Raw genomic sequence first — 27,295 nt, forward strand, 5'->3', positions numbered from 1 at the left:
CCTTGTTTAAAAAAGAAATTTCTATTCCAAGGATATTTTGTAATCATACCATTATGATATAATATGACTACCTGGTGCCAGGGAACATTCTGGAGAGGCATCAGAGGAGTTTGAAGATTCTCTGGGGGTGGGGATTTCTCTCTTCATAGGGATTCCTCCTTCATTCACAGTCTTCATCGTCTGCCAACTTCTGGGAAAGCATAAGGTGGGAGTTTTTATTCTGCCTAACCACTGCTCCATAGAATATGTAGAGGCATCTGAATATGGCAGGCAAACTTATATCAAGAATGTTAGCATGTCTTCATGTCATAAAGAACTGGTAGAAACACCTCTAGTAAGCATTGAAAGAATATATTCAAAACTCTGTCCCAGAACTGAAATAAGCAAGTCTTGAGTCAGAATTCTGTTCTCATCACCAACACAGACATTTTCTTTTTCATTTGTCAATTTTATCCTTAGAATTTAAGTGACTTTGACTTTAATTACAATCATTTTGAACACCAACCTTCAGAAGAAAATTTGCCTGATCTTCTGATAGATGATGGATCTCCATTTTTTACATCCCTTTAAAGAACACAAGGTAACTTTAAATTTGTGTGTGAATATAATAGATCTCCTCTGAAATGATTTTCTGATAAATAAAATATTTAAACCCAGACAAAATACTTGTGACAGGTAACAGAATTTGTTGGATACAAAATATAGAAGCTAGGATGCTAGAGTCTGACCAAGTCGGTCCATATCCCAGGATCAACACTTAGTAAGAGCATAGCCCAAGCAAATTGTTGACTTTCTGCGTGCCTTGGTTTCCTCACCTGTAAAATTAAAATGATACTAGCATTGACCAGCAGAGTTATGAGTGTCATACGAGATAAAGTAATACATAGTAAGCAAGTAGTAAATATAAACATTATTGTTCCAAGATTTAAAAGAAAACCAGTGAGCATTTTCTCTTGCAACGAATCACTTTGCTACATAAATAAAACCATAAGAAATATCAGTAAGTCTGGAAGAATATTGATTCTGTCCTAGTTCTTTAGTCCATAAATAAAGATCAAATTCCAGATTCAGCACACTTCCAGATACATCTTAAGACCAAATTGCCATTCTCCCATTCAGCAAATATAAATTCCCAAAAGCAAGCATTAATTTCCTACTATTTCCCAGGCATTCTCTTTGGAACTATCACTTGAGATAGAATTTCATCAGTGATCATTAGTATTGGCTGTCTCATTTTATTGATGAGAAAACTAAGGCCCAGATTATTGGATTATTTCTTCCACACATCACACCACATTCTGATGCAGGTGTGATATATGACTTTCCTGCACTACCTCTAGAACACATGGCCTCCACAGTCCCAATGTCAGGGGAAGACAGAGTGAGGGGGCACACCAATTCTTAATCGCCATAACCAGGAATAGCACACATAACTTCTCACAGTCCTTTGGTCTGAACTAGACATGTGGCTCCATCCTACCTGTAAGGAAGTCTGGGAAGTAAAGGGGAGAAATAAAGCATTTATCCTCTCTGCAACAATAACATTGTGTCTAATAGTAATGTAGTAGGGTGAGTATGTGTGTGAGAGGAAGAGAATTCAGAGGACAATCAAATAAAATCAATACAAATTTTAGTTTAAGTTTTGACCTACTAACACCAAATATTTTTTTATTTTTAGATATGGATCTCTGAAACATCTCCCTGCTAGAACACTGATTTGTGCATCTCTTCTAATAAATCCAAATCTTACTCTATATTCTTTACTCAAGAATTTGGTTCTATTTCGTTGGTGTCTGTGGATTATATCACGTACACTAACGGAAATGGATAACAACCGTAATAACTTTGGAATTTGAATTTCTTCACCTTTAGTAATAAATCTCTATTGCAAGCATGTAACTTATTGCTATACTTTATTTCCCAAGAATTTACCTATAGCAGTCAAGACCATTACTTTTTGTGTGGCGTGCCTAACTTTTATGTCTTTTTTTTTTTTTTTTTACCATATGTGTATCACACATGGTATCACAACATTTACCATTCATTTAAATATAGCTAATTCCTTCTGCAAAATAAAAGATTCAAAAATAGCAAATCATATACTAAGTAACATGTCTTAAGGAATAAGACCTTACTTTGCTACTCCTGGAGCATTGCTTCAAAGATATTCATTCAACAAATAGTTTTTCAATCTCCTTTGTGCCAGGAACTGTTCTAGATGCTGGGAACATAGGTGTGAACAAAAATAGCAAGGAGCTTACTCTCATTGAAATTACATTACAGTGAAGCTAAGCAGAAAATAAACAAATGAAAATTCAAAATGAAGATAAAACTGGTGCCAGAAAACTAAGACATGGTGCTGTGATAGTTTTGGGGAATTTCAAAATCATTTGACACAAACTAAATTTAAGCTTCCATTAATAATATACCTTAGTGTAGGAACACACTTTCTGGCTCTTCTCAATGAATCAGAGAGAAGGCTTTAATTGAATACCTCTTCAGATTCTTGTTCTCATATATGAGGGATATAAATAAAAAATTATTAAAGTTATGTGAGTCATTCAGTATGCAAAATGCAGTAAATCTCAATGATTTTTATACACTAGTCAGGAAGTTATCTTCACTTCATTCTATATTTATTCATTCATTCAATGAATATTTTTGAGTTTCTATTAAAAGTCATGCATATGATAGAGATGCTGAAGATAATTATCTATGACGATAAGACAACGTTCTTCTCCTCATGCACCTTATATTCTACAGGTGCACCCAGGCAATTGACAAGTAGTTTGCAATAAAATATAGATAGTAAAAAAAAAAAAAATCTTATGAAGAAAAAATACAGGAAGAAATACTAGTCCCTGCTTTATAGCACTTCTGCTTAAAATAATCCTTTAATTTCTTACCAGAGTGGACACAACTTATGCGGTATCATTGTCATAGGCCCTGGATCCAGGTAAGGCAGAATCACTTACAGAAAGATCTTTGGAAAGGCCTACTCTGTTTGACTCTGCTAACAGTCTTGTGTGCATACATGCATGCACACACACACAACTAACTACATTTACTTCAAGCATTTTGCCCTTATGGTTGATTGTACCTCAACTTTCTACAACAAAGGAGAGTGGAAATAACAACTTTCCCAAAATGAAAACAATAATTAAGGCCTGAAATGATTGTGAAAGATGATGGTTTCTTGTGAAAATCTGACCATTGCTAATTTTTAAATTGCAGTAAAATTATCCATTCATCCATTGATCAGCACTTAGATTGTTTCCATATCTTGACTACTGTGAATAATGCTGCAATGAACATAGGAGCGCAGATATCTCTTCAAGATACTAATTTTGTTTCCTTTGAATATATACCCATAAGTGGGATTGCTGGACCATATAGCAGTTCTACTTTTAATTTTTTGAGAAACCTTCACACTATTTTCCATAATGGCTGCACCAATTTACATTCCCACCAACAATGCACACATGTTCCCTTTTCTCTATATCCTTGCCTACACTTGTTACGTTTTGACTTTTTGATAATAGCCAACCTAATAGGTAGGAAGTGATATCTCATTGTGGTTTTGATTTGCATTTCCCTGATGATTAGCAGTGTCGAGCATCTTTACATATACCCATTGGCCATTTAACCTTAATAAAGGAGGAAATCCTGCCACTTGTGACAACATAAATGAATGTGGAGGACATTATGCTACATGAAATAAGCCAGATACAGAAAGACAAACACTTCATGATCTCACTTATATGTGGAATCTAAAAAGGTCAAACCCATAGTAACAGAGAGTAGAATAGTTGTTACCAGCGGCTGGGGGATAGGGGTAACGGAGAGAGGTTGGTCAAAGCGTACAAACCTTCGGTTATAAGAGGATAAATTCTGGAGATCTAATACACATCATAGTGATTATAGTTAATACTAATGTTTTGTATACTTGAAATTTGCTAAAAGAGTAGATCTCAAGTATTCTTACCACACACATAAAAAATTGTAACTGTGTAAGCTGATGGATATGTTAACTAGCTTAGTTGTGGTAATCATTTCACGGTGTACATGTATATCAAATCATCCCATTGTACACTTTAAATATATATATTTTTTGTTTGTCAATCTTACCTCAATAAAGCTGGGGGGAAAAGTGCAATAAAATTAGATGAAAGTCTTTCTACAAATAAATGAGTGGTGCCTGACAGCAAAGCACAGAGGAGAAACTGTGATTAGTAGGTTAAAATCGTGGCTAAAATCATCAAATAATTATGAAAAGGAGTTGATTCGCTCTGACAAATGCAATGGTAAAGCAGGACAATGCACATGAAGAAGGGATTCAAGTATGGTGTCTGCAAATCCTTTCATCTCCCTCCAATCATGTTATTAAATGTTCATAGGTACAAAGAAATTTTTACATTAAAAAATATGAAAAATACTTCATATTGTCTAATTTCAATCCCTGCAGCTTCATTGTAAGCTCTATTTCTATCACAAATTCCTCCTGAAGAAAGAAAACAAAGCCTCCAATGGTAGCTCTAGAAAAATCTTCAAAAGCAACTTTCACACTTTAAGTTCTAGAAGGAGGGTAACATGGGGAAGAGATACAAGCCACCTCTTTAACTTTGTGCAATGTGATTTCAAATACTTACAGTACTCAGTAGTCCTATTCTATGTGGACCAAAAGCTCTCAATCCTTTCCCTTATATGCAGAAATCAATTTCCCAGACAATTATTATTATCTCAATTGTTTCCCTGATATTCTCGGTAAAACCTCCAAACACCTCAAATTACAAATCTAAACACAGTAATATAAAAACTTGGCATTTATTTGCCTATTTAGAATAAAATTTTGCTTATCTGAGGAGATTTGTTCTTTAACTTCAACAATCTGAAGGATCAAGAAAATCACAATACAGAAAAGACAATTTTCAATGATACCATCTCCAGGAATAATTATAAAATGGTCAAAAGTCTTTAGTGCCCCCACCCTCATAAACCTCTTCCCTTCTACCCCAGTATAAGCTCACCCTCTTCCAATTCTATTCCCACCAAAGATACCTTAACAATATGAGTGACCTCTTCCAATCATTTCTCCTTTCTGGGGGTGGCCTGCACTTCCATTTCTAAACTTCAATGTTCTAAATTCTTAGCAATTACTCATTTAGGTAAATGTTTAAGCATTCCTTTTCAAAAAAAGACAGCATTCAAACAGAGCTCAAAACTGTAACATTAAAAGTCTGCATCTGAACAGAGTTTGAAAATCCTAATGAAAATGAAATCACGCTCTTTGAGGGAAAATTCTCACATCAGTGAGCATGAGATAAGCAGAACTCGTGGATTGAAAAAAAAAAAAATCTGCCCCTTGAAATTGCCAAGCCACATAAACAACTGACAAAAATACTATTCAGTTACGGCTTTGGGTATGTACACGGGTGACTGGCCTCTGGTCTGTCCTTTTAAGCTTTAGTGAACCAAACATCAGCATTGGCCATGAGACACTGAATAAGCCACTGGGTTTATCTGGGATGAATTCAGTTCTCTTGACTTTTCCTCATGTCTTTGTTTCCTTTGGCTTTTCTCTGGTTGGTAAACAACATGTCTCTATTCTTGTCTGTGAATACCTTTATTGATTCTGTTGTCACATTTATTTTCTATGTACTAAACTTTAATCCCTGGTGTATGTCTTGGGTCAGTTTGTCCTTTGTTGCCATAAATGACCTTAATCTATGCCCTGCTTAATGGAATTCTTACGGAAGCTGGATACACCTCCTAATGTTGTCACAGGGATTGAGGGATTATTTTGTAAGCTTCTGAGTTGGCATCGAATTTCCTCTAGCATTTAACATTCTAAAAGTTTGTCACATTAAAAAAAAAATGATGTCTAGATTTTAACTCATTCTCACTGCGAGGGATACCACTACATTGCCTCTTTCAAATGGTCCTATATATTGGCATTACTTAGTGAACAGTAAAAACCAAGCAAATGGCACCTATCCATCAACTATTAGATGTCAACAGATACAGAGGTCTTCTGACAGAAACAATTTGAATATTTTTTTATTTTTACACTTCCATACTTTACTTACAGAAACAATACCAGATATGCATCCACGTTTATAATTACCAATCAGCACCATAACGACAAATTCATCCAGCCTAATTTGTCCCTTAGCCTTAGCATCTGTAGCCTTTCATACTCGTCAACATATCCAGTTGACTAAAATTAAGATTGAGTTATCTACAGTTATTTGGAATGTATTTTATATGTCATGGATCTAGCATGTCTTGAAAATTTAGAATGCAGCATGACAAACTACAGTTTATATTTTCTATTAGGGAAAAAAAAAAAAGAGTTCCACTGAAGGAAAAAGAAAACACTAAATATATGTATATCTGATGAAGAGAGTGCCCTCATGTGGTTATGCACAAGCAGATCCTACATGCACTGGTAAACGCCTAACCTGCTTTACGGCTGCGAGTTTGATCAGGTCATGTGGCCCATTCCATGCCCATTGCAGCCGTTATTAATTGATCTAGCTTTAAAATGTAACTCAGTACAACATTCTCAACAGCTACATGCTGTTGTGACTGGCACTTAAGATAAAATTTTGGTTCCCTTAATTAGCCACAGAATCATTTAGGTAAAACACCCAAAGTTAATCAGATTCACCAGGAACTAGTGAGACTCATGTGTACCAGTCTCTGATTTCATATTTCATTCAGTAATTTTCTTCACATTTTAATAATTCTCTGTTAACAATTTGTCCAAAAACAAGCAGATAGGAAGAAAAACTTAATCCTGCAACATCAGGATTAAATCACATCGTTACATCATCAGCCATATATTCTCTCTCTCTCTCTCATTCTCTCTTTCTCTCTGTTACACACACACACACACACACACACACACACCCGTGCTTGAGCATCATTTTGTTTAGGGATCTCTTGGTCTGTTACCTGTAGCTTATGCTTATCAAGACAAGCTAATGCTATTCATTCTACTATCATCCCATCTATATACAAATAAAGTCATACAATTTGTAGCATTGACTGGCTCTATGCGTAGTTCATGGATACTGAGGATTTTGCCTCCTAATGTAAAACTATTGACAAAATATGTATAAGCATATATTCATGAATGGAAACCCTCAAGTAGCTGGTAGTGTTTGAGGAGTGAAGTTGTAATTATAAATTACAGAGAACTGGTGGCATCAAGACTATCATCAGATCAGTGGAGCTCAAAAAAGTGCTGAGACATCAATGACAGTTATAGGACTTGAAGTTCAAAGGAAGGCTGTGATTGGTCACTGAATCGATTACCTGTTATAGAAATAGAGCACCAGGAGTTGAGATGAATGAAGTGGGAACATTAGCAATATTAATAATGCTGGTTACAGCTTCTATTTAATGAGTAGCCATTATGTCAGACAATGATCAAGTACTTCCTAAAATGTGTTTGAATTTCTCACAATGTGCTGGTTTGAAACTTTGGGAGCTTCTCAGGTGAAATCTGAAACTGGTCCCCAAAGGCAAAGGAAAAAGAGAGACTGAAGAAAGAGGCAGACCACTCCAGATTGGTAGGTGGTAGGTTTAATAAGCAAGGGAACTTAAGAGGCTTGTGTGGTACGGCCGCAAGAGTAAATCTCCGCACCCGCCCTCCGGAATATTAAAAGTTTGTATAGAGGCGGTAACTGGGTTCAGTCACGTATACTAACAAGATTGTCTCAATAACACATTGCTTTCTCAAGTCTGCGTCATTGAACATGGCTCTGGCTATGGGAGCAGTGGGCAGAAGTACATTCCAAGGGCAAGGGAGGGGGTGAGGAGCCTCTGATCGCTCAGGTCCAGCTTGTGTGTCAATCGGCAGTCACGTCCTCTCTATGAGCTCCTCCAACACAATAGTCCCACAAGGCAAATATTATTAGTCTTATTTTACAGACCATAAAACCAGGGCCTGGAAAGTTTAGGTAGCTCACCTGAAGTCCCGCAGGTAATATATCACGGAACTAAGATGGTCTGATGCCGTTGCAGTTTACTGCCCCTGCTGAAAATCAAATGGATGGATAAATCCTAGAAAAAAGCACTAGTAGAATTATGGAAAAAGATTTGTTTGGATGGTGTATAAGGGAGGGTTGTGGCAGTGTAATAATAAGGACAAGCTAAGTTATGGTGCAGTACCAGACAATCCCAAAATCTCAGTGGCTTGAAACCACAAGATTTATTTCCCCTACATGCTACATATTCACTGTGGGTCAGTTCAACGTTCAGCTCAATAACATTCTCACTGGGCAATCCAGATTGAAGGAACTCATGTTGAGGGAAAAGCTACCATCTGGAACATTGCCAGTGGTCACAGCAGAAAGCGAGTGCAGTGAATTATCTGAAAGCTTCCAGTCAGATGTGACCCTTGCCATTTCTTGCTCACATTTAATTGGCCAAAGCAAGTCACTAAATTCCAGGGCTGGAAAGTAGAACTTTACATGCGACCAGAAGGAAGAAGGGAAGCATTTGGTAGACATTACTTGTGACTAACACATGCATCCCTTGCTGAACTGATAGATGTCAGCTACCATCAGGATAAAATCCAAGCACATTTATTTGTCTTAGAAAACCCTCTGTGATGTGACCTCTGACTATCTGCCATACCCCATCCCATCAATTTCCTACAGGAATTCTATATTCTAATTATTTTGAATCAGTAATTATGCACCCAAAGTATCAAGCTATATCATGCACCATCCATTTGTACATGATGTACACTTTGTTGGAATTTTCATTCTACCTATGTCTGCTTGACAAATTCCTGCTCTTCTTCCAGGGCTGAGATCAGGGTTTCTCTGCCCCATAAGTTTTATCATCCCACTCCATCCCTGATCCACACATGCCACAGCCTTACCTCTATTTATCCCCATCAAACAGTATCACACTCAATTGTTCGTATGTAATTCTCATCTACTGGACTGTAAGTGCTCTGAGTGTAACATCCCTGGTTCATTGCTAGGACTCAATAAATAACGTTTGGTTGAAGGAATAAAGTTATCTGCACTTTAATGGGGGATATCAAGATTTAGCAAAAAGAATGCATCAGAAGTATTAAGCTATCACCAATAAACCAGGGAATGTTTGAAAAAAATGTAGGACAGCAGGGGATAGGCATATGGGCAGTAGCTTTTTATTCTTTACTGATAAAACTAACATTATTTCTAAGTAATCTTTTTTTTTAATGCAGCTTGGTGATTTTAAATTGGAGTGGAGGGTCACATATATTCGAATCAGCTCGGGAGGTTTTTTCAAACTACCGTTATCTCATGGAGACGTCTCCCTGGAAAATCAGGTGTCTTGAGTTTCCCCCAAAACGGCTTATTGAGAATTATTACCACTGTGAGTAATGCATTTTCTCATTTAGTAGCATTTGCTTTCCATAGATACCCTGGAGATAAGTATATAATTTGTCCCATTTGACAGAGAAGGGAACAGGTTAAGAGAAGTTAGTTAGTTTGCCCAAAATTACACGGCTGGTAAATGCCTGAAGTGGCATTCAAACTCAAGATTTTTGATGATAAACACATGCCATCAACAATGCCATTTGTGTAATAAATGTAGTAGGTATAGTGAATAAATTTATCATACTCATGTGTTTATTATGTTCTAATAAATCGGCCTACTCTGTGTTTTATCAGGGGTCTTCTTTTCACAGTGTTTTTATCCAAAGAGCAGTGACAAGTTATAAACTTCAGGCTTTATCACTTATACAGGTGATAGTTTGGGACTCATAAATTTTGCTGAAATTGTACTTCATAAACAGCTGCTGTTTTTGCCAAATTCTAGAGCCCATGTTGGGCCTGGTGCTGCATGGTGGTTACACATCCAGAAATCTCATGACCATCCCACCTACCCAAGCTGGCACATGTCACCGAGTAGAATACGTCCTGAATTCTTTGGTACTTTCAACATTTAAAGGAAAAAAGCAATGCATTTGTTTTCTAGGAACTTCTCTTACCAAGAGTTTCCTCATAGCACAATGGAACTACCAGAGATTTCTAAAACATATTCTCCTAAATGAACACATTTTGCCCCAGGCCACGTCTTCACAATTATTCCTTTCTAGAATGAATTGTATTCATCTATGCCAAAAGAATTTTTATCTGAAGGCTCATCTAATCTTTGAATCTAAGTCAGTTTCCTGAAGTACCTGTGAAATATAGAACTAGGAACTTGATTCTACCATCCAACATACAGTGATTCTATATTCTTTTCCAGAAATATTTTCATAGGGAAGTATTAAAAGTGTCTTCAAAAATTCTACTTAGAACAGAGATTTTACTTGTTTATTCCAACCTTTGGTGATTTCCTGGGCTTAGAATTTGTGTGAACGCCCCAAGCAAATGCAAATTGCTTGTTTCAACAGGAAAACCCAAAGAGCATGCTTCACTGGGGCAAATAATTAATATGACTGCTGAGTAAATTTTACCTTCCAGAGAAACCGGGATGAGTAATTACTGAAGAAAGAATGTCCAAGTAGTTAGTTCTGCTGTCCTTGCAACCAAACAGGCCATGCTACCTCAAAATTATTTCCCACAAATCGTTTCATTCACGTTGGTTTTTAAGAGAGACATTTCAACCCAACCTAACACTTATTCAAAGTCCAGGCTTAGACAGATAACCCATCCTCAGACATTTTGCAAATCATTACACAATGTTTATTCATGGACTAATTTAGTCTCCTTTATAGAGATTAGTTGCTGATTTTGTGACCTTGTCTCAGTAATTCTTTTTCATCCATTCATACCTTCAGAGTTAGAACTTATTTTGTAGCTTTTTCAATCAATTTATCTCTAAGATATTATTTTTTTAATCTTTGCCTGGTAAATGACAGCATAAGAAAATGATATCTTCCACAACAATGTAAAGTAGGAGCCACAGCAGAAAGGGACATTTTCATAATAAATTATCAATGAAGGTTAAATTTCTTCAACTCTTATGTATGGATGTTACAACAGGATACAAAAGAAGAAAAATACACTTGAAGAAATGTAGATTCATACTCAACAGAATATTCAATTCACTCAGTGGGATTTTTAAAAATGTGCACAGGTATGAAAATGCAAATGTTAAGGATATGGAATAGGTCTTTAATAATTATGTGAATTTGGAGTTGTACAGAGCTTGGTTCAGATCCTAGCCCTGGAACTCATTAACCTCATGCTCTTGGGAAGATTTCTGAATCTCAGGGATCCATATGCTATTCACCTATAAAATGAGAATATCAATATCTAAAACTCAAGGTTATGGGAGGATTAATACAATTGAGTTGATGTATGTAAATAAAGCACCTAGCATAATATCTTGCACAATCTACATGTTAGTAAGCAATACTTTTGTTCTAATTAACGTCACCATTTAAAAATAGGTGCTGAATGTGATGCTTTACAGAAGTTTGCCAGTAAATGTTTGTATGTTTGGCACACATTTCTATATGGAAAAAGAGAACGTAAGAACAAGAATATGTTTTGGAAGGTAATAGCACACACATTTAGCAATTTGATGAGGCATCCAATGTAGTCATAAATTTAATTTCAGAAAGAAAGTAGAACTCTTTGTAAGTAATATTACCATGCATCAGAAATTACATGAAATTCTATTTGGCAAAACAGAAACTGACTGATAACTTATAAATGTTTCTGGCTACTGAATCTAAAATATCCAATTAAGCAGATACTTTAAGAAGATACAATATTGGTGTTTCTACAGAGTTTCTACATTTCTGAAAGCAGTCCTGATGAGGAAAGTTGTCTGTGGCACTGATTTATTAGTTCTTGGCTTCTGCTGCTTTAAGTGATTGTTTTTACAGGTGGAAGACCTTCTTGGAAAAGGAATAGAGAAAATCAAACTTCCTTCATTGAAATGTGACCAGAACAGTAAGTACTGTTATTAGATGACCTTCACAGTTGGTAATCTCAGCTGAGGGCATGTAAGCTGTGGACTGGAACGATAATCCTGGATATATTTCTTCATATCAGAATGACTTTCTTAAGGCTGTTAAAGAAGCAGAAATAAATTGTCTGGCTTAGTATCTCTGTCTTAGAAAGTTCTCAAATGGTCTAAAGAAAGCCTTTGAAAATCCAGAAATTGGAAGATATCAATTATAACAGAATATATGTCAGGTATTATATTATTCAAAACATCTGGGGAATGTTCATCAAATTATGAGAAATTTTAATCAGGAAAATCATGGCATTTATTTAATGTATCTCAAAAATACATGGGAAAAAATTATCTACTATCTTCATCGCATGCAAACACATACGGCATAGTGTAAAAATAAGTATTTACATTGGAAAAAGACCTGGGTTCAAATCTGAGCTCTATGACTAAAGAACTATGCCACTTAGGGCAAATTACTTAATCTTTCTGAGCCTCAGTTTTCTTACAAGTACAATGATAATAATCATATTTTGCAGATTCTTATGAGGATCAAGTGAAAAATCAGATTTAGAAAACACAGTCAAGGACCTGCTATATGGCATTAAACAAATGCTAGTTGCACATATCTCTAAATACTTACATCCTCAGCATAAATTGGAAGTTATGTGAGACACATCAGTAAAATACTTCTGATCAAGGAAACAGCACTATATTATTTGGGTGATTCAAGAATTATCCATTATGTGAAGGCATTAATTTGTTGGAGCTTTTACTGCCTCTTGAGGTTCAACCTTTAATATTTAGGAATTTTAAAAGCCAGTTGTTTAATAGTTGGTAACTTGGAATGGGCCCTAGTAGGAGTATTTACACTATGAAAATTGAGAGATACTACAAATGAAGAGTTTTTGAGTTTTTGGGTCAGAGTTCCGGTTTACCAGCACACCACTGACTAAAACTGACTAAAAGAAAAAATAGAATTTGAGGGAAAGAGGAGTTGGTAGAAGCAAGTGAATTTTCCTTAATAAAATTTTGAAATTAACATTTAGAAATTTTTTCAAGAATATTTTTAATTACTAGACTAATTGGTTGATAACATATATTCTTAGCTAGTTTTGGTTCAGGGGCCTACTCCTACCCCAGTGCTCTGTGGATCCTCTCTTTCTACCATCACACTGGCTCTTTGCTTTTTCACTTTTGTCTTCTGCACCAACTGCCATTCAATTTACTATGCTGGTCTTTGTAAGAAAAGGTATTTCTATGTATTATGCTTCATTCTTTCATTCATTCAACAAGCAAATATTCTGTGCCAATCTTGTGCCAGGCACTGGGGATGCTCAAGATGCCTAATGTAACTAACATTGGATGCTTTTTACATAAACGGAGGATCAATGATCTAACAACCCAATAAGGTTATCCCCATTTTATAGAAAGGTAAACTGAGCCTCAGAGAGGTTTAAAACTTGTCGAAAACTCAAGAACTTGCAGCTAGCAGTTAGAGTTACAGCCAGGCAAAATGACTCCAGAGTCCATGTTCTTAAACTCGATCCTTATACAGCCCCTCTTTGAGACGGAGGCAAATTAAAAATTGGTAACAAGTGAATGCAATAAACTGTAAGGTTTTTGGAAATGAAATTTCCATAGCCCTGGCTTATTCTGGTCCTAACTTGGTGCTCCACAATGCATGCAGTGCTAAACTTTTTGGTGTATGCTTTGCAAAACTGCCAGGTGCTTCTTATCCCAGTGTGATCTCTGTTCTTTCTGTGAAACTTGGTCAGAAATGCTTTGCAATGATGTGGTGGGGGCAAGTTTTATGAATCATTCTATAACAAGAATAACCAGCAATACTTTCCCACCATGGACTCTATATGTAGGGCCTTAGGGTTTTCCTGGTTAACCATTTTATGTCCATTATATCAGATAATATTGGTTCTTATTCAATATACATCCAATCGCTAAAATATGTAATAGTTACAAGTCTAATAGTTCTGAATATTAGACTATGGCCTAAGGCACTGAGATAACACTCACAATTTAACACACAGTAAATGAGACTAGCGAGTCAGAGGTTATTTCTCAGACATAATCTATTCTTTATAGTGATTTAGAGCTGGCTAGCTGACGAGAAATAATTAACACAATGAACTATGGTCAAATCTTTATAACATGTCACTCAGACGTAATATTTTCATGACTAAAGCCTTGGTGACTGTCTCAGGTTGAGATACCCAGGAAGCAGACTGAGGTGAAGATTTAATGTGCAGGAAATTTATTAAGGGCCCTTGGAATTCACACCCATGTGTTGGAGGGGAAGAAAGCAGGATCAGGCAAAGGGAGAAGTCGAGCTGCTGTGTAGTCAACAAAGGCTTCAGTCCATCCCATGTGGAATTCTGGAGCTGGGATGGCTAGAGGCCTGACCTTGAGTGGATTAGTTAGATGGTGTGTGTTGGCCTGAGAAGGGAGAGCACCCTTGAGGGAGGCAGGTGAGGCAAATCCTGAAGAAGCCATCTGCTGGCAGCACTCCCATCAGCCGGGATGATAAATCTCTCGTTCCTGAACGGGGTTCAGGTTGGGGCATCACAGCATCCACGACAGAGACTAATACTGAATTCTGAAAAAGAAGAGTTAGAAACTAAAGCCGACTTTTTTTTCCCATCACTAACTCCAGAGAACAGGGTAATGCGAATATGGGTGACCAATTGACCAACACCAGTAGTTTAGACAGAATTATTCCCATGGTGGAGCAGGATGACAGGCTAGTATCTAGCAGTACTTTCACCCATATTTGTCTCCATAATCTGAGCTTATTATATTGAGTGGCCTCCAGCTTACAGTTCCCATTCATAGCATTCCATTATTTCTCATAAACTTCATACTGATTTTTTTCCTACTTTTGACCCTTCTGTCTGCCAATTTACCTCCCATTTCTGTTCTTGACTCTATGATCAGATTTGACACTCAGCCTTATTTTCCAAGCAACAAATATCAGGTCCTCTTTCACTGTTCAAGTAGCAAGCAGAAAAGAAAGTAGACATTTCTAAAACTGCTCAGGTGTGGATGAAGACATTACCAATAGAGAAACACATAATTACAAATGACCACTCCTTCCTACCAAATTCTTTGTGTAATTAAGTTCACTAGAAATGAGTAAACAGATTCCATCATAGAGAAGTGTTTAAACCAATTTAGATGTATAATTTTTGTCTGGAATATAAAAGACATTGCATTAACAATTTTGTTGTATTGTTAATATGCCTATTCAACAGAATGAGTTTCTAGAAAGAAGAGTAGTTATATTAAACAATATAATGTCTTGTCATCAAACACTTCAATGACTTTCAATATTTGTCAGTGCTATAAGTAACATTTACTCTCATTATGTAAAAGTGTGTCTTGGGAATTTCCAAGTCAGAACAATTATCATACAATTGTTCAGCAAATAATTGAACACCTGTTATGGGTCAGGCAGTGTTCTAGGCACTGGGGATAAAGAAGTGAACAAAACAAATATTCTGCTCTAATGAAGTTATAGTCTAGTGATGGAAGGTAAGAAATAAAAACAAATAATTCTGAATAATACTAAAAAAAATAAATAACCAAATAAGTAAACAAGTGTATCAGCTATGAGACAGTGACACATGCTTTGCAGAGCATTTAAACAGGGTGATATGATAGAGGTGGCTGCTCTAGATTGGGTAGTCTGGGAACATTCTTTTGTGGGGTGATTCCTAAACTGGATGACAAGACGGCATCAGCCCCTTGTGATCAGAGAGAAAGCATGCCAGGCATAGAGTACAAATAGGAAAGCCTCAAGGCAAGAATTTCTTTCAGAATTCAGAAGGAAACCTAGTGGGGTTGGAGCTCAGTGAACTAGGACTGCAGTGAGAAGCAGTAAGGTGAGAGAATGAAGCAAGGTCAGCTCCCTGAGGGCTTCGCAAACCAGGACAGTAGAAGAAAGGAAAAGAAACAGAGTAGAAGACAAAGGAAGAAAGAGAGTAAATTGATGGAAGAAGGCAAGGAGAAAGGAGGAGAGGAAGAAGAAAGGCAGAACAAGATGGCCAATGTTTTTGAGGAATAAAATTGCTATCAGGAAGCCTAAAATCCTGTTAAAGAGATAAACTGCTAATGGAAAAATGGGAAAATAACAAAACAAAACAAAAAAAAGACAATCAACAGGATTCTGAGAGAGAACTAAGGCAGACTGCCCTGGGGTACTACTCCTCTTGACTGGGACATTCACAAGAGGGTCCCCTGACCACAGCACAGGTTTGGCTTGATATCTGAGAAGAGAAAGCCAGAAATCAGCCAAAGACACTAATCTTAAATCAAGTTACTAGAACTATAAGGTTTTGATTAAAATGGAGTTGTTTGTTCCCGTGAGGTTATAGTACAGACACTAGGTTGGGCCAAACTCTGATTACAGGCCCCAAAAGAAGAAACAGATATAGGGGTTGTGAAAGTGGCAAGTCTGAAATTCACAAAGAGCAAAGGTTACAAATAAATACTGTAGAAATTCAGTAGAAAAAGAAACCACTTCAGATCAGGGACAAAAGAAGTGATTTTCAAAGAAAGTAGATGTTGATTATGCCCAGACCAGCATGGGCTATGTTACACAGGATGCACCTCCTGCCGAAGGCTCTACAGGCCACACTTCAGGGAATCACAGGCAGTGGGTAGTTTGTAGCCCAAGCTTAGTTGTGTGCTGGCCTCTCAATTACTCTGAAGCTCGTGGGTCCTTTTGTGAAAGGAAGAGGTATATATTACTTTATTTTTCTTAAAACTTCCATTCCTGGACAAACTACTCCTAGAAATTATACTTCAGAGTCGTAATTCACATGCACATATCTACAAACCTTAAATATAATAAAGTTAGACTCATACAATCAAACTAGAACCATTAAGCTGGAATGTATTGTCATAGTGGACCTGTCATGATTAATATCTAGTATTGTGCACTATTAAACACAAGCGGGCACTTTAGTAAAATCTCATAGAAGTTAAAAGTAAAAACTTTATATAATAGAAGAGATTTGATTGAGAGCTTGCTTATTCTCTGCATTTACGGCACAAGTTACTACTGAAGTATTCATTAGAGTCACAAAACCTATTACCTTCATTAAGCTGAGAGTTATTATTTAACTCTGGCAATATGTGAAAATACTCATTTTTGTCATTTAGTATTTTCACCTGTTAACTATCTTAGGAATTGTGCTATGTCTCTCTCCTCTCTGGTTTGGCAACTTGATGCCTTACAAAGACTGCTTGATTAAGAATCAAAACCTGCATATTAGCCACAATTCTGGTACTTTTTTGACAGGGGAAAAAAACAGTAATTTCCACGAAGGCAGAAACCATGTCTGTCTTATTAACACTAAGTTCTCAATGCCCAGCAAGGACATGGACAATTGAAGCTGCACAATGAGTATTTGTTGTGTGAATAAATGAATGACGAAGTCACTGAACCTGCTGTATCTCAGCTTTCTCATTGAAACACGGCAGTGATATATGTATCCCACCTACGCTAATATGTAGTTAGAAGTTCCTGAAAAATTACAACTCATATGCAGGAAAATTATTTTTATTATAAGCAGTGGTGAAATTCAAATTTGATCCACAGAAAATTGATCTACTTCACAGTGGTTCTCTGTATGCCTCTTAATTGCTTTTTTAGGTTAGTTGAAGGAAAAAATAGCAGCGATAACATTTTGAAAGGACTAACTTAAAAGCCATTGTTGTATTTGCTTCATTCTTTATGTTATTGGAACAGAGCAAGGATACAGACAATTTCAAGGGTACATAATGCAATAGTCGTATGTGCTTGGCATTGATATGTGTTTTTGTACTTTTATTTGAGTAAGGGGCTGTCTGGTGTTCTGGTAACTGAACTAAAACAAAATAATGAAGTCACAGTGACAATATCTGCCTCAGGGTGTCCTCATCTAAGGTTCCTCCTTTGAAGGTCCCTGCACCTTAATCCATACAGAGTGACATTGCTCTGGATGTTTATCACCTTTCTTCTCCTCTGAATGAAGGAACCCACTTATTTAACAAAAGTCAATGGAATACCTACTGGGTGACTGACATGGGAGAGAAACATGAATAAGTAAGTTCAACATAGCTGAATGGGAGAAATAGACACAGGCAATATCCACATGATGACATAATAAGAATTAAACCAGAGCCCCTTGCTACTTCCCCTCCTACCCAGAGATAACTTTGCCTCCAATGACATAGGGCGTTGGAAGCTGTCAGGTAGGAAAGCATAGTCTGCTCTTTTTTTTTCAACTTGTATAACTGGAGAGTTTCAACTGCTTTTCTTTAGAATATTCAAGTAATGGAAAATAAAAACAAAAGAAAACAATGACAGAAATCTCCTCCCACCTACCTTCAGATTTGAGAGATGTAGCTAGGTGAAACTATTCATCACCAGGATAATTTTTATATTGACTATATTTTGGCTCTGTAATACAATTCCTAACCTTTTCAGTGCTTGGGCCTGACAACTTTCTGGCTCAGTCATGGGGTTATCTGCCCAAGACTCCACACAATGCAATAGAAAATCTCAGGGGACTGAGAGCTTATGTTGTACTAAATTTAATTCGACAATATTCAGAATAGACCAAGGTCATTAATTGTAAATATATATTATCAGGCAATTTAGTTCACCCACTCAATCTACTGAATTTTTCAGGTGGTTACATTAACCATCCAGCTCTAGTTAAATCTGTTATCAACATCTGTGGTGGTCTAACTACTTAGCTAACCTGAAGACAACTTTCATAAATCTTGGGAAAGTTCCCTTCTAACAGATACAAAATCCTTATAGTAACTTCTCTGCTTGTTATCTTAACTATCATTTTTGTTCCTGTGTTTTTTTCAGCTAGATAACAAATGGTATAACTGTTTTAGTATTAATGAGCCATGCAAGTTCTAAGAAGTGTCAGAAAGATAAATGCATTGAAAGGCAATCCTGCATGATGAGGCTACTATTAGTTGTTTAAGATTAAATTAGCCAAAGAACTCTTCCACAATGGAAATTAACTGATAATACATTATCACAACACTTGTGATCTTGGACTATCTATTGGAACAGGGTCAATATTAACAGCAGAGAAAAACAAGACAAACACAAAACTTACTTTATGAAGAAAATTTACATAACAATGATGTGCAGATAATAATACTTAATTGTATTTTGAATGCTAAAATAATATTTAGCAATGGAGAATTTTTAAAACACAAAACATCCACTTACCACTATTTTTAAAAATGTAAGCCATCATGCATCATATTTATTAAATTATTTATTGCAAGCAACATGATCACATGGGGAGATATATGTCATAGACACATAGAAATTTAGCAATTTTTTTAAGATTTAATTCCATAGGTAGAAGGAGATATACTGATGTTTTCAAAGTTGAACCTAAATTAAATTAGCTCATATTGACTCAGTCCAGCATTGAAGAATCAAAGAATCTTTGCTGCCCCTAACTAGGTTTTAAATTTTTGTCTTTTAGACCTATGCCTTATGTCTAATAATTCTGTATTTTACTGGTGAAATAGAAACAATCATCCATTAATCTTTGAATAAAGTCTTTTAAAGTTACTCCATTAGGGTATCCATTTTAAGGATGATAAAAGAAGAAGCAGGATTATTCTAGAAGACTCAGTCATAACCAAAGCAGAAGCCAGGAATGATCACAGGGAAACATTTCCCCGAGGATAATTTAATGACGTTACTAAAAGTGTGGAAGTGTGGGAATCCATATACCACCAAGATGATTAGGAAAGTGGTTATTAGCTAAGCCATTGTCTGAAACCCACTAAATCACTGGTCCCTTTGAAAACTGATTGGTCTTTCTTTTCTAAAGATGGGTTTTAAAATTTAAGAGAGGCTCCAAGAGGCAGAGGTGGAAGATAAAAAGAACACAGACCTTGCATAGGTCTAGATTTCTCTTCATAGTCAAAGGAGTGAGGTAAGATACCAAATCTTTGCTTTCATAATTTTAAGAACCCTAATCAGTCAACTCTGCAGGATAAATCAAGATAACCCTAAATTCTCGTGTAGATCAGTGATTTGAACTAAAACAGTTTTCACACCTGGAGGACAAAAGATAATATACTTCCATGGGTGGCATTATAAAGCAATATTACAGTTTAATTTTATAATCTCTTTCCCTGATTTAGAAAAATATTGACTTAGTTGCTTAGCTTTAATGTATATTAAAGTTATTAGGCTTTTACATGGAAATTATCTGGTTAGATAAATGGAAAATATCTGCTGTTATCAGATCTTTATTATAGTATTTTTACTGCTACATTAAATAGACATTAAATTGTTTTCATAATAAGGACTAGCTCATGGACCACAGTCCCAGGTCTCCCATGGTCTGAAGGACCCCCTCCCTTCAGTGTAGAGCAGTGCAAGAGACAAGGCATCTTGTTCATTAACTCTTTCAACTACATCATACACTACCAAGTGAGCCATTTGGTCAAGCTCAAAGGACAAGCAAACAATTTTGGTTTTTATAAACAGCTGCTCTGAGAAAAAAAGAATAAGTTCTGTCATAGATATTTATAAATATATCTTTTTTATTTTAAATCCTAAAATAGAATACTATAGAATTCACTCAACGACTCTTCTGATTGAACAACACCAATTATTCTTATTGTGATTTTTACACAGAGAGTCTTTTTAAAGCTCAACTTCACAACTTATTTTCTAGATATTTCATCTGAAAATGAGAACTATCATTCTTCTTGCGCTACTGGGAGCCACAATGTCAGCCCCGGTAAGAGATTTCATGGTACAACCGAAATCACTGTGTTAAACCTTTAACAAATCCTTCTTTTACCTTTTCTGTTTTTGTTTGTTTTAGCTTATCCCACAGCGTCTTCTGTCTGCAAGCAACAGCAATGAGGTTAGTTTAAATACTTAAAACTATCTCCCTCGTTTTGTTTTGTTTTTTAATGTAAACTCAGCGGAGAGTTTCCTATCACTAGCTCTTACATCCAAATGCATTTCCAATGTTCATGTTTGTTTTATATACCAGGTTATTTCTAGAATACTATTTTGCCTCTCTTGTTTGATTGTAAATTCTTTAAAGGCATAGAGAGCATCCTGCATTTTTGTTGTTGTTGTTGTTGTTCTAATAGCACCTAATAGAGGTGTATAGAGAGATTTAAAAGCATAAAATGACTGACTAAACCCCTGGAATGAGCTCAGATTGTGCAATCTCATACTCAGCAGGGGAGAGGTAGTTAAATCCCAACCTCTAACCACTGTACTTTAAGCTTAGTGAGAAAACAGCTCACCTCTAACAGGAAACTATGATCACTCTGACTTGTGCTATTTGTAGTAAACATTATTCTTAATAGTTTTAACATGTGTGGTAATCTTGTTTTCATCTTTCCTTTTCTAGTTACTTATGAATCTTAATAATGCTCAGCTTCAGCCTCTACAGCTTCAGGTACCTCTACTTCAATAATTTATTTTAAGAACATTCTTCTACTGCTCATTTCTTACGGTACTTTGTATGAGAACAAAAGGTTTTATGATTCCATTTCTAAAATCTCCATTTTTAAAGTTATGGAATTTGTTCCATATATTATTAGAATAATGACCATTTGTTTGAAAATTAAAGTGAACACTATCGTCTGATTAACATATACTTATTGAGAACTTGGTATATACCAGGCACCAACTCTCACAACTATGAGATAGTTAAATTAGCTATTTTACAAAAAGTCATACTCAACTAGAGTATGTAGTAGGTCAAAAAAAAAAAAAATAATAAGTTGAAACCAGTCTGGCACTGCAGAAACTGTATTCCTTATCCACCTCATTCTGCCCATTTTTCTCATGACCATTGGGCATTTAGCATTGTTCCCGCTGTTGGCACAGCTCATAACATGCCAAGATGTTGTCCTTTTTTATAATGCAAGAATGGAAATACAGAAATTATTTACATTTTGTCTCTTCTCTGCTCAGGACTGATTTTAAATTCTTTTTAAAATAAAAGAGAAACGCTTCCTTTCTTTCACATCCTTCCAGGGCCCATTTAATTCATGGACTCTTTCTCTCTCTGGGATTTTACAACAGGCACAGGCTCAAATTCCAGGACTCTCCCAGTTCTCTTTATCAACTGTAGACCGGTTTGCTGGACTGCTCCCAAATCAGGTACTTCTCCCAGCCCAAGGTACCCAGGTGAGACAGCTGGACCACTCACAGCCTCAAATACCACCGCAGACACAGCAGGGCCCTAATCAAGTAAGTTGGGCCTCTTCCATCTTGTTGTTCTGAGGAGAGATAATGCATGCTGAATGTGAAAATGCCTATGCATCAGCTTTGAAATGAGACAGGAGTTACTGAGCAAGAATTCTTTCTCATAGTATGTTTCTACCATCACTGGAAGTACTTCTTTGTCTTTTCTGATTTCTAACACGAAAAATGCCATTTAAATCAGCTATTTTAGGATCACAGCCACAAATCAAAAGTGTTAAAACGTTTCTTGGAAAAGATAATTAGGAAAATTTTACCTTAAAAAAAAGGCAATTTGCATTAATGATGGTATATATAATAGATGACCTTTTGTTCTCATAGAAGTCTGCTAATACAAATTACGATTTTATATGGCTCAGTCTAAGAAAAACAGTTCTGGAATTTTAAAGTAAAAAGTCAAGTATAACTTTTTTATGATTCCTTTTTTTGGCAGGTTATGCCCTACGTGTTCTCCTTCAAAGTGCCTCAAGAGCAAGCACAGGTAAATGAATAGAATACCATTACTCCTAGAGAGAGGTGGCTACATGCATTCTCCAGTAAATGCTTTCTTTTATGTGTGTAGTTCTGACTCCTGTATCAGGACTATAAAAACCCATACAATGATATCACTGTCTGGACACCACCATTGCTGGGCTGCCATCAGTTTGTTAGTGTTAGGCCCACTAATAACTCCTGAAGAAAGGCCAGCTAAGGAGAGTCCCCAGGACCGCTGAGTTTCCAGAGTGTTACTGTATTGAGAATAAAGGAGCTCAGTAAGCCCTGGGTCACATCCTCTCTACATCTAAAGTGCTGGCGTTGGGAAACAACTCAAGAGAAATACCATGGGCTGACTTTGCCCAGCCTTAAATTTTGTTTCAGAGGGAGATGCATTAAACTTGTAAAATATGATATGTAGAGATAACAAACGCTCCCATTATTTGGCAGTTATGAAATTCTGCTCAAAACACTTCCAGCCTCTTGTATATTTTCAATTTAACTCCATATTACAATCAAATGTTGGTAATTTCCATTAAATAAGAGAATCTTTAAAAAATGAATGCGTACTTGTAGAATCGTTAGAGTAATACAGAAAACCCTCTCAAGATTAGGCTAACTAATTTTATAATATCCTGGGTTCAAAGAAATAGGGATATAGATAAATTATATTATTCATCAGGAGAGTATTGACCATTTCATAAAAAGTTATACCACTTGGCTCCACTGTAACTATAATTATGTAATTTTGTCCCACCACCATTACAAAACAAAAGCTACTTCTAGACATTATCTCATTCTACGCAGTAGCATTTAGAGGATTACATACATGACAAGAGGAATTACTTCATTTTAAGGATCAGGAAACTAAGACTTAATGAGATTAAATTCCCAATCCTAATGAAAGTAAATTGCCAAGCTGGAATATAATTCTTCACCCTTCCTTTAACCACTAAACCAGTGGTTCTCCACCCTGGCTTTGCATTAGAATCTCTGATGGTAATTTTGAAAATTACAAATGCCTGAGCTCCCTACCCACACCTAATGAATCAGAACCCCATGAGTAGATCCCAAATGTGACTATCTGCTAAAACGCTCAGTAGCTGATTTTGATTCTTAGCCAGGATTAAGAACCACTGCACAAAATATACTTCTTCTCAAACCATAGTTGATGTTTTTTTACCTCTTGTGTCTAATATAGTCTCTCAATTATGCAGGGAAACGAAACAGCATAGAAAATTCTATGTATGTTCTATGATCCCCATTTTCTATAGACATACAAAGCTGTAAGCAGAAGCCAATGCATGATAATGTGGGTGGTGAAGTTGCAGGAGATTTTGTTCTTTGTCTATTTTTGGATTTTCCAAATATTCTGAAATGCATATGAATTTTTTAATAAAATGGCAATTATTAAAGGCAATACATTCTTGACCATTCATTCGTTATGGTAGAACTTCTAATAACACATCCTTCAGAATGATGATTCTCAAAAAATATAGGGAAAATGTTTCATAGGCTATTCTTTTCTTAGATAGTCACAAAGTAATTTGTACCTAAAGCTTGTAAATAAACTCTAAAATTTATATATAAAGTCTAAGGTGCCCGTTTAAAAAAGCCTGTTATTTAGTTGAACCCACTACTTCCCAAACGTGTTTGACGAAGCAACCTTGAAACAAAGTCCCGTATCATGTGCAATACAAGTTGTTCCTAAAATTTGGCAAGGACTGCTTTATGTACTCTTTTATTCATAAAATTGCTAGATATAAATAAGCTTTAAAATAATATTGACATTAGATTTAAAAAAAAAAAAAGGCCTACACTGCTCTAAAGGAAGCTCATATATATTTTTATTTTACAAATAGATGCTTCAATACTATCCAGTTTACTTGCTCCTACCCTGGGAACAGCCTCAACAAACAGTCGTGCAGTCACCTCCACAAACAGGACAACAGCTATTTGAGGAGCAGGTACTGCTACTGTTTGACTTTAATCTGACTAGTTCCATCTGGGAATAGAGAAGATAAGGTAAATTTTCAGAGGAGAGAATATATTAGTATATTTAGTGCAAAAACTCAACAGATTGAAATGGTGATCATAAAAGGATACAGTGCTTTCTCCTAACGTATCACTAATTTGGAAATTCTCCAAGGCTGGATTTTAAAAGAATGAAGTCAATGAGTGGACTTCAATAAAATTAGAGGCCAAAAGCTGAATCATCTTGGAAAATAAAGTTTTCTAACTTTTAAAAATCTACCAGCATTCTTCTTGTCATATATGCCTATGGTTACTAATTTAAAAATAAATAAAAATAGCTATTTTTTATTTTAATAGTTTATCACCACTCTAAAACTTGCCAAACCAAAGAGAAAACTGAAAAGTATGCTTTAAGTGACTGGTAGTAGTAATTCCCATTATATCATGTTAATTTAAAGAGAAAGGGAGAGTTTTAACCTAGAAATCATATGATGTTAAGAGGATGCTTGGTAATTTAACAATAATTTTTACCACCTAGATCATGTGAACTTTCAAGAAAGTATTTAGTATAATATTAAAATATATGTAATTTTAAGTAATCATTTATCACAAAATTATGACAAAAATTCTCAGAACAAATCTAATGCATTTTTCAAAAATCTGACAGATGCCATTCTATACTCAATTTGGATATATTCCACTACAAGCAGAACCTGTAAGTAAATGCATAATTTTCATTAAAAAAAAAAAAAAACTAACTTCTGAAACGACTTGCTTCATAACCTATTAAATCTATCAGTGCTCTTCAGCCAAAATCCAACAGGAACACACTCCTAGTTGAATAGTTGGATTTATCTTATTGCAACAGGGAGCACACACACCATGGGGAACTGTAAGGTGTCTTAATAGGAAGGAATTGAAATGACTTCTCATAGAGTCTGGGCTTGTATCAAGTGATTTGGGGGAGAGTTCAAGGAGTGATGATTCACTCTGGATTGGGTGTTCTCAAGAAGTGGAGGGTAGTTTCATGATTGAGTAGCTTAACAATACTTACCTAGAAGTTAAGAACAATGGCGGGAGGCAAAGGTTGTGATTGGTAAAGAAGCAAGAGTTACTCAAGTTAGCCAGGATACAAAGATGCCTGGTATTTCCACGGCTTGCATAGCAACCTTGTTTTAGACACGATTACAGAGTGGTCATGTTTTTGTCACACTTCATCATGTTCAGAGGCAACCTTCTCTGATGTTGGTGTTCTGTAGGTAGAATTGTCAATGTTCAACAGAACACCAGGGCCTAGCAGAGAACATCAGGCAAGCTCCTGACAACACAAGTAGAGCTATTATGTCAGGCCAACTTCCCAGTGTCAGGAGCTGATTTTCTCTTTCTCAAATCTAAATTATTATTTTTGTTTTTAAGAAACTAATTTAAGAAGTTGGGAAGTATTTAACTGCTTTGGGTGCAAAACAGTATATTTTATAGATTAATAATTTAGACTTTTTTAAACTTTCCAATTTTTCAGGTTATACCAGGAGGACAGCAGCAACTAGCCCTTGATCCCTTCATAGGCGCAGCTCCTGAAATTGCTGTGATGGTAAGCTTCCTTACTATAATTTGCTAGCTGCTGGAAACCAGCAAGTGACAACCCTCAGGTTCCTGAACTATTGTTCATTTTAATGAAAACTTTATTACTATTATTCCATCAACGATTATTACTTCTTCCCCCTATAATCTTTTGCCAGTCAAGATTCAATTCATTCAGTTCATCAAATGTTTACCGAGGGGCTACTATATGCAAGATACTCTCCTAGGTACACTCATTTAAAGACAGGTATTAAGAGACATCCATTTGCTGGTATATATTCATAGTCTTTTCAAAGGAATGATTATAATCTAGAAAATTATTAAAGGTATTTACTTCTTAAATAAATTCCTTGCCTTGCATCTCAATTCTGTTGCTTTATATCCTTCCCAATTTTGACCTTGTGCTTAAACCTGTAACCACTTTGTTTTCTTTCTCATTCTCTATAGCCAGCAGGAGGAGTGATACCAAATTTACAAAAAGAAATGACAAACTTTAAGCCTGCCAGTGCAGGAATTTTCATTCCTTCAACTTCACAAAAACCAAGCACAACAAATTATTTTACTTCTGCTATAAACCCAACCATTGCCCCAGAGCTCATGGAAAAGAAGGTAGAGTAATCAAAGATACATTTTATGTAAGAAAATGATGTCTAATAGAACATATAAAGATAAAGTTAGTGCTTAATATATAGGACTTAGTCATGGAAATAATGAGAGAGTTAATGATGTAATAGAATGTCCTTTTCTTACTAGGCCAAGACTGATAGCCTAAAGGAACCGTAAGATGTTGTCCTAATCATTCAGAGTTTTTGGTAGGTATTTGCCAAGAGGCATGCATTAAGTACCATGACATATAGTAAATCAAAAGAGAAAAAAAAAAAAGGAAACTTTCAGGGGAAATAATGAAGAGGTCTTACCAAAACGAAAACAACAAGTTAGTGCTCATATATTCCTGCAAAGTAAATAATAATTATGAGACTTTAGAAATTTTTAAAAAATAAAAGTAAATTTTTGAGAATCATGTCTGCCTATACCATAAAATTGGCTTAAACTCTGAAA

At 35.8% G+C, this 27,295-nt stretch overlaps 1 protein-coding gene across 1 annotated transcript; it reads left to right on the plus strand.

Annotated features, from left to right (window-relative positions):
• The first annotated feature begins 2,907 nt into the window (after window positions 1-2,907).
• ODAM (odontogenic, ameloblast associated) lies at window positions 2,908-27,048 on the plus strand. Its single transcript, XM_058547219.1, has 12 exons — window positions 2,908-2,956; window positions 11,852-11,918; window positions 20,652-20,717; window positions 20,805-20,846; window positions 21,348-21,395; window positions 21,980-22,195; window positions 22,641-22,688; window positions 24,544-24,648; window positions 25,323-25,370; window positions 26,175-26,246; window positions 26,684-26,845; window positions 26,990-27,048. Exons 3-12 carry the CDS (start codon window positions 20,667-20,669, stop codon window positions 27,017-27,019), a joined length of 822 nt encoding a protein of 273 aa, XP_058403202.1. The 5' UTR covers window positions 2,908-2,956; window positions 11,852-11,918; window positions 20,652-20,666; the 3' UTR covers window positions 27,020-27,048.
• Window positions 27,049-27,295: the final 247 nt, after the last annotated feature.

Source organism: Diceros bicornis, chromosome 8 (genome assembly GCF_020826845.1).
Source record: "Diceros bicornis minor isolate mBicDic1 chromosome 8, mDicBic1.mat.cur, whole genome shotgun sequence".
Classification (NCBI taxonomy): domain Eukaryota; kingdom Metazoa; phylum Chordata; class Mammalia; order Perissodactyla; family Rhinocerotidae; genus Diceros; species Diceros bicornis.

Coding starts and splice junctions, on each gene's coding strand:
- ODAM (XM_058547219.1), top strand. CDS start 20,667: ATGAGAACTATCATTCTTCTTGCGCTACTGGGAGCCACAATGTCAGCC. Junction 22,689..24,543: donor TGCCTCAAGAGCAAGCACAG/GTAAATGAATAG, acceptor TTTTACAAATAG/ATGCTTCAATACTATCCAGT. Junction 26,247..26,683: donor CTCCTGAAATTGCTGTGATG/GTAAGCTTCCTT, acceptor CATTCTCTATAG/CCAGCAGGAGGAGTGATACC.